The sequence below is a fragment of the Apus apus genome, chromosome 25, assembly GCF_020740795.1.
Source record: "Apus apus isolate bApuApu2 chromosome 25, bApuApu2.pri.cur, whole genome shotgun sequence".
Lineage (NCBI taxonomy): Eukaryota > Metazoa > Chordata > Aves > Apodiformes > Apodidae > Apus > Apus apus.
Window position 1 is genome coordinate 2,345,998 of NC_067306.1, and position 13,949 is coordinate 2,359,946.

General features: G+C 52.4%; 1 protein-coding gene across 3 annotated transcripts; it reads right to left on the bottom strand.

The window, feature by feature from the left end:
* Positions 1–1,893: 1,893 nt before the first annotated feature.
* Positions 1,894–13,857, bottom strand: CALCOCO2 (calcium binding and coiled-coil domain 2). 3 transcript variants are annotated; one of them, XM_051640393.1, is made up of 12 exons: positions 13,400–13,857; positions 10,414–10,602; positions 9,628–9,730; positions 8,772–8,905; positions 8,186–8,311; positions 7,393–7,520; positions 7,191–7,281; positions 6,340–6,462; positions 5,108–5,203; positions 4,286–4,427; positions 3,849–3,886; positions 1,894–3,358 (listed from the first exon to the last, which is right to left on the bottom strand). In XM_051640393.1, the coding sequence occupies exons 2-12, from the start codon at positions 10,591–10,593 to the stop codon at positions 3,182–3,184; spliced, it is 1,338 nt and encodes a 445-aa protein (XP_051496353.1). In that variant the 5' UTR covers positions 10,594–10,602; positions 13,400–13,857; the 3' UTR covers positions 1,894–3,181. The 3 variants fall into 3 exon arrangements, with proteins under 3 accessions (XP_051496353.1, XP_051496354.1, XP_051496352.1); XM_051640394.1 differs by lacking the exon at positions 13,400–13,857 and adding an exon at positions 13,299–13,372; XM_051640392.1 differs by lacking the exon at positions 13,400–13,857 and adding an exon at positions 11,464–12,086.
* Between the last annotated feature and the right edge of the window lie 92 nt (positions 13,858–13,949).

Below are 13,949 nucleotides of genomic sequence, written 5' to 3' on the forward strand. Positions count from 1 at the left end.
CCTGCATCGGGCCGAAGTGTGTGGCCTGAATCTGTGCCCCTGTTATAAAAAAACCCCCAAAGGACATACCTGAAAACGCTTGGGAAAGGCAGGATCGCGGGGAGGTTGGGGCGGTCTGACCCCCCCTGCCGGTCACCGCGCCGCCCGAGTCCCAGCGCCTCGGAACGGGCTCCGAGGCTGCAGCTAAAGTGGTAGAGAGAGGTGAGACTGCACCTGAGTGCAGCCCTGCAGCCCTCAGCACCGGGGAGACAGCGACATGTTGGAGAGGGTCCAGAGGAGGCCACGGAGATGCTGGGAGGGCTGGAGCAGCTCTGCTCTGGAGCCAGGCTGGGAGAGTTGGGGTGTTCAGCCTGGAGAAGAGAAGGCTCCAGGGAGACCTTAGAGCAGCTTCCAGTGCCTGAAGGGGCTCCAGGAAAGCTGGGGAGGGGCTTGGGACAAGGGCAGGAGGGAGAGGGCAAGGGGGAATTAACTAAAACTGGAAGAGGGAGATTGAGGTGAGACATGAGGAGGAAATTCTTTGCTGTGAGGGTGGTGAGAGCCTGGCCCAGGTTGCCCAGGGAAGCTGTGGCTGCCCCATCCCTGGCAGTGTTGAAGGGCAGGTTGGATGGGGCTTGGAGCAACCTGGGCTGGTGGGAGGTGTCCCTGCCCATGCAGGGGGTTGGATCTGGATGATCTTTAAGGTCCCTTCCAACCCAAACCAGTCTGGGATTCTACAATTTGTAGAAATGATAGTAACAGGCAAGTGGAAAATGAGATGGAAAAGGGATGGAGAGGGAATTCAGGGGCACCCACACTTGGCATTATCAAGGACACTGGTATCATTGTGACATAACTCCAACCCCAGGTGACCAGGTTTGGGGTTAGGTTGCAGTCTCCTAAAGCCAGTACCAGCAACAGTGCAGAGAGGAAAAATACCTGGTAACTGGAATCTGGGTGAACTTCCAGGGGTTGCATAGAAATTCCTTTTGTCTCCATGTTTGCTCTGCTGCTGTCAAGATCAGACAGAAAAGCAGTAGGAAGACAAATGTGATTTAGAATGAGGACAAACAGGAAAAGGTTGAGGGAGGGGGGAAGAGTTTTCTTGCAAAACAATGGGGCTTTTCCTGAGGAAACAAGTGGCCAGTTAAAAATGAGCCTTGTTTTGATGGAATGTTTGATTGTCAACATTGGGAGAAAGCTGGGCCAGGAATGTTGAGGGGTACTGCAGTAATCAAGAGTGTCAAAACGTGTGCAGAACTGAGGTTTTTCCAAAATATTTTCTTGCCCAGAGTGAGGAGCTTTTCAGCTTTTCCTCCAGGCCTTGGGAAAGATGAAGTATAGATACTGGGTGTATCCAAATTCAGCCAGGCTCAGGTTTTGAGATCAGCACTGCTGGGAGGGGCTGTAAACAAACAGATCCTACCCAGCTCCTTTTACTGCTCTGGTTCATTCTTCTTATCCCACATCATCCTTTGGCCTTTGGGACATATTCCGTGCTGGGAGGAGCCAGGGAGGATCAGGCAGTTCAATAGGTGCTTCCTGTTAAACAAACAGTCTCACTACCCTTAGGGATACCAGGTCGTGGCTCAAAGTTATTCAGGGAGGTGCTTAATTAAGTACTTTGTTAGAAACTTCAGCAGGGAACTGAAAGCCTGCAAACGGCTCCCTTAAACCCCACCAGCTCCTCCAGACTGTGAGGGTGGTGAGAGCCTGGCCCAGGTTGCCCAGGGAAGCTGTGGCTGCCCCATCCCTGGCAGTGTTGAAGGGCAGGTTGGATGGGGCTTGGAGCAGCCTGGGCTGGTGGGAGGTGTCCCTGCCCATGCAGGGGGCTGGATCTAGATGATCTTTAAGGTCCCTTCCAACCCAAATCATTCCATGAATTTATTTCTTTAAGAATGAACAGACAGAGACATCTTTTTCAAATATTTTTTTTCATATAGCCTTTATCTTTCTTCGTGGTTATTTTCTGTTATAGTTTTTTTTAAATAATGCTTAGCAAGACAGTACAACCCGAGGCAGAAATACTCTATTTAAATCTAGACTGATAAAAAGTTGTTGTGTGTGGCACTGAACCACTCCAACATTTTAAAGTCTTTGTTAAAATTCTTAAAACTCTGTGTAAACTTCTTAGGATTTACTATTGCTTCAGATATGCAGCAGGAAACACAGCCTGATGCAGCTGGAGAAGAAAACTTTACCCACTGGTGCTTGCACAGAAAAGAACTGGTTAATCCTAAACTGAAAACCCCAAAGCAGAAATAAAAATACCAACTGTGATCTGTGCAGGAAGCATTGCAGCAGCCTAAGGCACTTAGGTTTCAATCACAATGTTTTGGGTTGAGAACAGGCTCTTCTTGTTAAATCAAGAAGGCTTAGAAACATGAAAGAGGAATAATCCAAACCCTTCATTTTCATGAAATGAGGGTGACCAGTTTCTGACTGAGAAACCAGTTACCCTCTGTGCTGCTGAGACAACTCAGCTACTGCTTTCCTGTGGGCTCCAGGCCATGCTGGCCTTGCCTGTCTCAGGAATTCCAGGTTTTCCTCATCCTGAGATGGATGGAGAAACAGTGCACAAGCCTCACCCTAGAATGAGCTGTGCTGCCTGCTCTGACACACTCAGGCTCTTGACAAACACGTTTCTTTCACTTCTTTTACAACAGCTGATGTGTTTTTAGACTTTTTAACCAATTCAGAATTAATTCTGCATTCCAGAGGCTGAGCAGGGCTGGAGGTGTGTGATCCTAAAAGATGAGAGGATGTTTCTGGGTCTTTGGTTAGCAATCACAGGGCTACATTAAAGGATCAAACCATTCTAGTGGAGATGGATCAGCCTGGTCCAGCAAACTGCTGCACCACATCCCATCCCTCGGATCCTGAGTGACCAGCTACGTGGCCAAGTTCTAAAGAACTGGTACCACCTTCTCCTGAATTAATTATAGGATTTGTAACTGGTTTGAAAAGCATCTAATCCAAGAGAGAGGACTTCAGTTTGGTGATGGTGATTCAGTTGCAGGATGTGGATGTCTGACCTGATTTCTGTGTTGCTCAAGTGCACGAAAGCTCGGGGTGACGGTCCCGGTGGCATCCTCAGCCTTGCCTGAGTGATGCTGGCATGAATTTAAGCCTATTCAGTGATTTGTGGTCTATTCTCTACTGCAGCCTCTGTCACCTATTCTACTGAGCAGGTAGAAATTCAGGATTATTCCAGGCGATGACAAAAAAGGTGGTCATCAAACACCTGCTGATTGGCCTCCTCGAAGGTCTCGCTGCAGAGTGGGCACTCCAGGAGGTGACTCTGCACATGGGCCTCAAACTGACTTGCTTCAATTTCTTCAGGAAAGACTTCATTGCACATGGGGCACTTCCTTATGGAAGCCTGAAGTACAAAGCAAATGAAGTCAGTTGAAAAAAATCAGACTGAAAGAGAAGAAAAAGTTTAGCAGCCAGGTATGATCACTTGTGGACAAATCTGTCTGACTTGGAACACTCTCAAGCTTCCAAATGCCTCCAGGCTTCTGTAAATAGCACTTGAAAGTCAAGAGCTCCTGAGAGGTACTTTAACTTTCCATCCTCCACAGCACAGCCCATGTCTCCAAGATGAAATAAGGCATTTAGCAGCTGCATGCTGCTCATTCTGACATCAGATGCTGCCAAGAGCTGGTCCTTAAAGAGTAAGGTCAAGAGTTTTCTTCCTCTTCCTTAACACATTTAACTCACGTGGCTCCATTTCATTCTGTGCTGTTTTCCCAGGACTAAACCCTCATGCAGACAATTGGTTACAGAGCAGAACTTGGAGCTTTTTCTTTCAAACCACTAAGATGTCCATAAATGCCCTGTTCCTCTCCAGTTGTGTCCACGTTACTCACCACTTCTGCAGCTCCTGCCCCCAGGTTTGCTCCTGCAGCTGGAAAAAGAAGAAGTCAATTTAACCACAAGAAATTGATGAAGAATTGAATATGCTGATAACAAGTGATTCTTGAAACGTGAGCCTGTGGCTCTGGAGCTAAACCTCTATACCTGGGACTGTGGCAACTGGACAGAAGGCACAGAACTAGCTGTCTCCCAGCTGAATAAACCAGCTAATGGTTGTCTCTCTTGGCAGAAAATGCACAGACAGCTGATCCCTTCACTCAGCTCTTACACCTGGCAACATTTTGCAGCTGCCAAGTCATCTGCACACATGCAGAGCTGCCCAGAGGTGCTGCTAATAATGTCTTTTCTACAGCATTCCAGTTGGGATAATTCCCTCAGACTCCAACTGCCATGTGTTTGTGGTCCCAGACAGAATGCCAAGTAATCTCACCACCATATGGATTTCCAAACAGGAGGTCTCCTGCTCCTGGAGCTGGGATTGGAGCTTGAGCTTGTGAAGCAACAGAGAAGGGAGAAGCCTCTGTGGGCTGTGAGAGATGCCTCAGGAGCACATCATTCTCTTCCCGCAGGTTCTGCAAAGGGACAGAAAGGCAGAATGGATTTCCAAAAGCTCAGGAGAACATTGCAGAGAAAAGTCATCCTTGGCACTAACAGAAGATCCTCTTGTATCAGAACCAAAGTTGCTCTGAGCTTCTTTTAGATAGCTCAGGGTTAGTCCTGCTTGAGCAAATGTGCAAGTGAGGGAAGGAAGGGCAAAGATCTTGTTTTGGGGCCTGTTGAGAAAGGCAGACAAGATGATCACAGCAGAATAACATACTTCAAAAGGCAGAAGATTGTCCTGAAGTCATGCAGAGTGAGGAACAAAACTGAGCAGTCACTGCTCAGGCTGAACCAAAAGGCTGTGTCCATTGGAACAAGTCCCTTCATGTCAGTGTGGTCAGAATTAAGCCAACATTAGGACTTTTTGGAAATCCTCGTGCCATTATGGGTACCCCAGTCTATTTGGGGGGGTGTGGGGGGAAAAGTGCAAATTTTTGGACCCTTCCTCATGGGTTGCACAGATTTAGCAGCAACAACCTTCTGTGAGTGAACACCCAGAGTCACCTGTAGGTGCCTGCAGACACCCAGTCCACCTGCAGGCACCATCAGTGACACGTCTGGGAGAAGGGTTAATGGAACTGGACACTGGACTGAGAGACTGGTGCCATGGTGAGTGCAGGAGAAAGGCAGGGCAGTTGTGCCAGCTTCTCACCTGATTTTCCTCATCAGCTGCCTTCTTTTGTGCCTGCAGAACCTGACACAAACGCTTCTGCTCCTCCAGTTCTTTCAGTAGGTCACGGGTTTGTTGCTATGAAGGAAGAGTGATATTTGGGAAGTCCTGGGAAATAAACCAGTGACAGGTCCAAGCACTGGAGCTGTCACATACCCACTGCCTCCTGCTGCATTTATTACCAACAACCAACCCTTCACTCTCAGTGGCAGTCTCACCATGTCCTAGCTTGTCACCCAGGGTATGTCCCTGTCACCACTCACACTCATTTTCATTACCACACGTGAGAGGACATGTGGCCTCTGAAGGGGACATGTGACAGGACAAAGAAAGAGGGAGGCTGAAGAAAAGGAGCTCAGACAGGTGAAAAATCTACCCTGACAAGTGAGAGTGATCCATGTCTGCCAGGTTTCCTGGTGCTGTGGGATCTGCAGTGATGCTCGACAGGCAGCACATCCTTAGGAATGAAACTTGTAGCTGACTCTTGAATTAAATCAGTCAATGAGACAAGATAGAGAGAGCACCTGGGGGTGCTGCAGTCATCCTCAAAGCATCTCTCTAAGAATCCTGAACATTTGGCATCACAGCAGAGGCAATCACATCATCTATTTTAGGCATCTCATTTTCGATGCCACAGTAGAAACCTCCACAAGCTTCCTGAGTAGCACAGAGAGGAGAGAAGCACCTTTAGAAGGTCACTCAGGACAACAGGCTGAAGGTGATGTGATGGCCTCGGTCACACCAGTGATGGTTTCAGCAGCAGAAGGAAATGCTGCTCTTTCTGCCATGGCTTCCTCATGATCATCATAAGATTGTCATATAGGAAAGCTGGGGAGGGACTTTGGACAAGGGCAGGGAGTGAGAGGGCAAGGGGGGATGGATGAAAATTGGGAGAGGGAAGATTGAGGTGAGACATGAGGAGGAAATTCTGGAGTGTGAGGGTGGTGAGAGCCTGGCCCAGGTTGCCCAGGGAAGCTGTGGCTGCCCCATCCCTGGCAGTGTTGAAGGGCAGGTTGGATGGGGCTTGGAGCAACCTGGGCTGGTGGGAGGTGTCCCTGCCCATGCAGGGGGCTTGGAGCTGGATGATCTTGAAGGTTTCTTCCAACCCAACCCATTCCATGATTCTCTATCAGAAGACTGAGCACTGTTTGTACCTGCTCACTGCCAAGGATGCCTCAGCCTCTCCCCCCTGGTTCCATCCAGGAAGACTCTACCTGCTGAGCTCCAACCACCCGTAACTGCTGATTCTCCTCCTTTAAACCTTCCAGCTGCTCCGTCTTCTCACGGTCCACACGAGCCAGGTTCTCCACCTCCTTCTCATAACTAGACACCTGAGACTGGGCAGAAAGAAGGGTGGCCAGAGAGTGGCAACAACCAGCTCTGAGTGAGGAGCCCCTTTTGCTGCAGAAAGCAAAGCTGCTTCACATTTTTTCCTGCAAATATTTTTCCTTTAAAACCTTGGTACAAACTGAGAGCAGCTCCGTGGGGATACATACAGGAGCTGATGTGTTAATATTCACAATATTCACTCAGATTCAGGAATATTCACACCATATTCACTCAAGAGTTTCTCAGAGGAGCTTTCTAAGGTTCAACATGACACTGGGAAGAACCAAGAGAAAACCAGAGACTCCACAGCTGGGTGATTAACCCATCCTCTGGGTCTCCCATGTCCCAGACCTAACAACAGAGCTATTTTCAGTCAACCCTCTCCCTTCACAGACCTTCTAGCTCCAAGTCTTGTTTTGCACCCAAGTACTGAACATAATTTCAGAATGTTTTTCAAAACAGAAATGTTTTCTGCCTCTAGCAGGAGGGAAACAACAGTCTGATTTTGGTCAACTGACTGAGCATGCAAAGGGGAAGTTTTTAGGGAATAAAATCCTTACAGTTTCTCTTAGCACATCCCCTTCTACCCTCCCTTCCAGAACACAGATTTCTTGGGTGTCAAACCCTATCAAAGGCTGACATTTTCCTAGGTAATCAAAAGAGAAACTCACACCCCAGCTATTTGCTCAGTGCTCTGTCAGAGGGAAGCAAGAGAGGGCAGCTGTGTCTGTGCTACCTGCAGCTGGTCCATCTGCTCCAGGGCTGCCTTCAGGCTGCTCTCCAGACGTTCCTTGTCAGAGCTCACGGTCTGAATTTGCTCTTTGAGTCTATTCAGAGCAAACCAAAACACACCACACTTTCAGGGATGGAAATCTAATCCATAAAGGCAAGGTGCTTACAGGAAATCCTGAGTTGAACCAGGCTGGAAATACACTTACTGCTGCAGTTCTGCCTCTCTGCAGCCATCCAGCTCCTTCAGATGTTTATTTTCCTTTTTCAGGGAATTCACCTCCAGCTCCAGTTTCTCTGTGTTGCTCCTTAGGGACTCCAGACTCTTCTGCAGCTCCTGAAAAGCAGAATGAGGTCGATAGGAGATGAATGGGACCCAAGCAATAGTCTTGCTCTGCACTGGAACTGCAAAATCCCTCAAATGCAACATTTCCAAGCATCCCATCTGAAGGAGGGAAATCTCTGCATCCTGACTACTCCCTCAGACCCCATTTCATTTATATTTAGTCCTGTGCAAAACTGAATCATGGACTGGTTTGTGTTGGAAGGCACCTCAAAGACCATCCAGTCCCACCCCCTGCATGGGCAGGGACACCTCCCACCAGCCCAGGCTGCACCAAGCCCCATCCAACCTGCCCTTCAACACTGCCAGGGATGGGGCTTCCAGAACCTCCCTGGACAACCTGTTCCAGTGTCTGCCCTCAAAAGGAGGAGGAAAAGAGAATAAAAATGTGATTTCAGCACAGCCTACAAAACCTTTTTGAACACTCCCCATCTCTTTCCTAACATCTGTGTCTGAAAATGTCTCTTGTTCATCATGATTATTCTTATCACAGTGGAGCTGGGGTGTGATTTGGTAACGGATTAAACAGGTGATATGGGGAGAACTCTCTTTGATTTCCTCCTGGAATCACACAGTGGAACAAGACCTGGCTCAGTCCCTTTTAATCTTTCTCAGTTAAAGCTTCTGACTTAAATATACTACTTTTTGTTGTTGTTTACCTGTGCCTTGGTGACCTCCTCCTGCAGGTGGATGTTCTGGCTCTGGAGACTGGCACAACTTGCTTTCAGCTCCTCGTTTTCTTGACGTAGATTTTTGTTTTGTAGCTCAATCTCTTCCACTTCTCCCTGGCAAGCAACAAAGTTCTTTTGGTCATAACTCATCCCATCCCTCCCTGCCCTTGTCCCAAGCCCCTCCCCAGCTTTCCTGGAGCCCCTTCAGGCACTGGAAGGTGCTCTAAGGTCTCCCTGGAGCCTTCTCTTCTCCAGGCTGAACACCCCAACTCTCCCAGCCTGTCTTCATGGCAGGCTGTGTCCATAAAAATTACATTTTAATTTAAAAATAGTCAAAATGCCCTGAAACACCATGTATTGAGTTGCTCCCTGCTACAAAGAGCTCACAATTAAAGTGATGAATGGCAGGCAGAGAAAAAGAGGCTGCCCAAATGTGTGACAGGTCAGGAGCAAAGCCAAGAATAGAATCCTAGTCTGCTGAGTTCACACTTGGCATCTGATTTAATGGATCACTCCATGTGAGCAGTGAGCACAGGCCAAGAAAACAGGGGAAGGAGAAGGCAGGGGGAGGTACCTGTGTGGTAACCACCAGGATGTCATCCTCAGTCTCTGCTCTGAACTGGAAAGGCACACTGGCTCCCCGGACCACCCCATCCTGGTCCACGTAGCAGAACTGGTAATACTCATCATCCTTGGGCAGGTAATAAGCTGCAGACAAACACAACCAACCATGGCAGGCAGCTCCTCATGATCCACCTCTTAACAGCAAGTGAGACCCTCAGGCAACTCAGACATGGAATCACAGGAAGGTGGGGGTTGGAAGGGACCTCCGGAGATGATGGAGTCCAACCCCTGCCAGAGCAGGATCCCCTGGGGCAGGTCACACAGGAACATGTCCAGATGGGTCTTGGAAGTCTCCAGAAAAGGAGACTCCACCACCTCTCTGGGCAGCCTGTCCCAGGGCTCTGTCACCCTTAAAGAACTTTTTCCTCATGCTGAGGTGGAAGTTCCCATGTTCCAGTTGGTGTCTGTTGCCCCTTGTCCTCTCACAGATTCTGGCCTCTCCTTCCTGCCACCCACCCTGCAGATACTTGGGAACATCAACAAAATCCCCTCTCAGTCTTCTCTTCTCCAGACTAAACAGCCTCTCCTCCCTCAGACATCCTGCTCCAGGGTTGCAATTCCTTGTGCCAGTGACAAGAACACAAACATCAGCAGCCAGGATGGCAGAACTTAGCACCAAAATGCTGTCATTTCTGATGGGGTTTGAAATAAGCCTCCCAAAGCACAGCCCTGCAGCTGTCCTGTCACTTCCAATGCATTGCTAGTGCTTATCAGAGGCTAACTAAGCTAATGACTCCAGCAAAGTGGGAGCTGAGGGCTGGGTGCCTGTGGGTGCCCATGGAGAGTCACCTGAGCTTCAGACTCACCCTTGAACTGGATCTGCTGCTGCACGGGGGTGTCACTGTGGGGGTCACTGGGCAGAGGAGCCCACAGGAAGGTGTAATACTCCCGGGTTGTTTTCCATCCCACCTGCAACAGCAAAATGGTTCCATGGGATCACCCAGCCCGTGGTTCTTCCTTGGTAACAGGACTGTATTTCCACACTGATCACTGGGAGGATTTTTGCATTGATATCTTGGCTTCTAAGAGCTGTGGCCTGAGCACGAGGGGATAATGAGGGTGCTTGGTCAGCCTTGAAGCTGCTCAGGTCACAACAGATCTGGCACTTTGCCCCTGGGCACAACAAGGATCAGAATCAGAGAATCATGGAATGGGTTGGGTTGGAGGGACCTTCAAGATCATCCAGTTCCAACCCCCTGCATGGGCAGAGACACCTCCCACCAGCCCAGGTTGCTCCAAGCCCCATCCAACCTGCCCTTCAACACTGCCAGGGATGGGGCAGCCACAGCTTCCCTGGGCAACCTGGACCAGGCTCTCACCACCCTCACAGCAAAGAATTTCCTCCTCATGTCTCACCTCAATCTCCCTCTTCCAGTTTTAATCCATCCCCCCTTGTTCTCTCCCTCCCTGCCCTTGCCCAGAGTTCCTCCCCACCCTTCCTGGAGCCCCTTCAGGCACCAGATACTCATCACACAAAGTTATTACTGCAAAAAAAAATGCCCCAACCCAGCTCTACCAAGGCCTGAACTGTTTGTTTCTGCTGCTGCTGCTTCCCTGGCCTTGGCACGTCTGGTTCCACTGTGTCCACTCACCCTGAAGATGCCCACCCAGTCCTTCCCCCGAGGGATGATGCTCTGTGTCAGGGTGTAACAACAGGTCACGTCTGCCCCAGGGACATAAAACTTCTCCACGTTGTTGAAGACCACCTGGGAGAAGTGGCAGCTGTCTAAGAGGACAGCAGATGTGGGAGGCTCGTCTGAGGCCTCGTCCATCGTGGAAGTCTGCAAGAAGAAACAAGGAGGGGATGAGCTCATCCTCAGATGCTGCCAACACAGCTGTGTCCATGAAGGGTATGAAGAGCTACAGCTTGGGAACCGTGTAGCTGTGAGGTCCAAACCCCCCCATGGACACCCTGAGGTGTTTTAGCAAGGCTGAGGAGCTCCCTGGGGTCCCTGCTGCTGTGGCCAGGCTGCTCCTGACACCCACAGCACCTTGCAGATGGAGTCTTCACTCCTGATCACTGCTTCCTCAGTGCCTGGTGCTCCCAGGCTGCCTCCCTCCTGTGTGGGAGAGACCCCAGGAACCAGACCTGACTGTCCTACAGGTCAGTGCCCTCCAGCAGCAGGAGCACACGTGCCTGCTGGTGGGATCCCACACTTGAAGGGCCTGGCTGGAACACTGGCTGTCCCTCCCATCCTGGCTTTCCTGTGGTTTGACACTCCAGGCACATCCCCAGCAGGTGCAGTCAGCGTGGGGGTGCATCAGCTCTTCTGAAATCTGGAGACTTGCACCTTGCTGGAGAAGAACCCAGCTTCTGCTGCCTCAGTGAAATGCTCCAGTGGCAGCAGAAGACAAACCCAGCACCATTACAATCTCTGGTGTAAGGGGCTCCAGGACTGGTGCAGCCCCAGCACAAAGACACCCCCCATTCACAGGCTGCCTGTGGGAAGACACAAGACCCCCCTCCTGGTGGGGAGACACAAGCCCCCCCACAATGGTGAGGACACACAAGCCCCCCCATGGTGCTGCTGAGCCAACTCAGCCTCCTTCCTCCCTTTCCACATCCCAATCCAAGGCAACGACTCGGCCTCCAAACCCAGCATCTTTCATCTCCAACTTCCTGGCTCCCAGGGAAGAGGTACCTTGCTAAGTTCTGCTCCCATGGCAGAGCCCAAACAGAGGAGCTCCTGGTGAGGCAGCTGGTCGTGGCTCTGTGTCCCCAGCCTGTGTCACGAGGCTCTTCTAGCCTGGCTCCTCGTGACCTCTGGGCTGGAACTGCAAGATGATTCTCAGGGTGGAGTGGAATATATTGCCTGACAGCAGGGTCAACAAAGGAAAGCTCCTCCATGTGGTATCCCCACAGAAAGCCCTCGGTGAGCTGGGAGGCTGCAAATCACACACTGCCCACATCAATCTGTGCTGGGGGCATCCATCAAAAGTGTCCCCAAGCTGCCAGGAGTTGAGACAGGGCTGGAGACAGGACCTTCAATCACCCTCTTTGCTGCTCTGCCTCACAGGCTGCAGCCCTGGCCATCTGTCAAGGGGCAGAGCAGTGCCTAGAAAACCCTGCTGCCAATCCTGGGCAATTCCATCCCAGGAATGCAAAGCAGGAGCTTCTCAGCTGATCCCAGGGACAGCAGCAGTGAGCAAGGACTGAGCTCAGAACAGAGGGAAAGTTCATCCTGAACAACCACCCTGCTGGAGCATTTCAGGTCATAGAATCATGGAATGCTTGGAGAGACCTTCAAGATCATCTAGATCCAACCTCCCTGCATGGGCAGGGACACCTCCCACCAGCCCAGGTTGCTCTAAGCTCCATCCAACCTGCCCTTCAACACTGCCAGGGATGGGGCAGCCACAGCTTCCCTGGGCAACCTGGGCCAGGCTCTCACCACCCTCACAGGGAAGAATTTCCTCCTCATGTCCAACCTCAATCTCCCTCTTCCAGTTTTCATCCATTCCTCTTCATCCCATCCCTCCCTGCCCTTGTCCCAAGCCCCTCCCCAGCTTTCCTGGAGCCCCTTCAGGCCCTGGAAGGTGCTCTAAGGTCTCCCTGGAGCCTTCTCCTCTCCAGGCTGAACACCCCAACTCTCCCAGCCTGGCTCCAGAGCTGCTCCAGGCCTCTTTGTTCCATTTACTTGTGAAATTCTGCTTGAGCACCAGAGCCAGAAGGAATCCCTCATGCTCTGCATCACTAATTCTCAGCCTTCTCAGGAAAATAAACCTCAGTGCAGCACCCAAACCCTTGCTCCAGAGCAGGCCAGCAGCTCCTGCTGCCAAAAGGCTTCAAAGTAACTCGCAAAGAGAACAAAGAGTCAGTGTCTGGAGGGAGCAAAACATCGAGTTCTGCTGCAAACAAAATATCCACTGGTTTGGGGGAAAATCCTTGTGATGTTGAAGGAAAACGCCCCGTGCAGAGTGTGCCGGGGGGGGGGCAGTTCCCTTCCCGGCAAACACGGTGGGAAGCAGAGAAGGGAGGATATTTTATTCCCGCTGGGATTTCCGTTCCCCAACAGCTCGTGGGGCAGCAGCGCAGGGAGAGGCGGGTCCGAGGGGGCAGGAACGGCCACCCCGGGGGGGGGGGGGAAGGTCAGTAATCAACGGGGGGTCCTAATTAACGAGGTGTCATTACCCCCCGGTGCCCCCGGCCTCGCCTCCCTCCGGGAACTTTCCCCTTTTCTTTCCTCGTTCCCGTTTCCCACATGGATGAACCTGCAGCGCCCCGAAGATGCGGGGGAAAGAAACACCCCGGGATTCCCCTTCCCGGCTGAGGCGGCGGGACACGGGGACACGCTCCGAGCCGCGGCGGGAAGGGGCCCGGCTCCGCTTCCCGTTAGATCGGGGTGCGGGGAGCGGCCCCGGGGGGGTTCCCCCCCAACCCCGGCGGCAGCCCCGACACGGCGAAACGAAAGTGAAAGCGGCTCCTCCGCTGGGCAGCGGGGCCGCCCCCACCCCCCCCCCCCACACCCCGCCTTACCCGAACCTCCCGTACGACCCCCGGGGGGGGCGGGGAGGGGGACACGGATATCACCCCCCCGGGAGGGATGTACCGGACCCCGTTCTCTGCGCCCCACTCACCCAGAGGCGCGGCTGGAAACCTGCGGGGCCGGGAGGAGCGGGAGGAGCAGGAAAAGGCGGAGCCCCCGCTCCGTGCAGCCCCCCCCCCCCGGGACCTGCCCCCTCCCGGGGCGGCTGCCGGGACTGGGAGTTCGCTGCGGGTTTGTCCTTCGCTCGGGTGGCGGGGCGGGGAGGGGCCGCGCAGCCCGGTTGTCCTGGACCATCCGGGTGCAGAAGAGCTGAAGGGGTTGGGGAAAACACGAGCCTCAAGTCCCGGTACCGACCGTGGGGAGCAGGTCCCTCTCCTCCTCCTCCGACCCCCCAGGTCACTCTCCTCCTCCGGGACACCCCACTGGGCGGGACACCCGCCCCTGAGGAGGCCCCACCGGCCCCGGGCTCAGCCCGAGGGCGCTTCCCGGGGCCCGAGGCAGCCGGTCCCGGTCCCGGTCCCGGTCCCGGGGGGCAGGTCCGGGCCTTGCACCGGAGACTCCCCCCCCCAACCCCCGGCCCGGGCCCCCGGGGCCGCCAAACCTCGGCTGCAGCCACACGTACAGCGTCCCCGAGGCTGAAC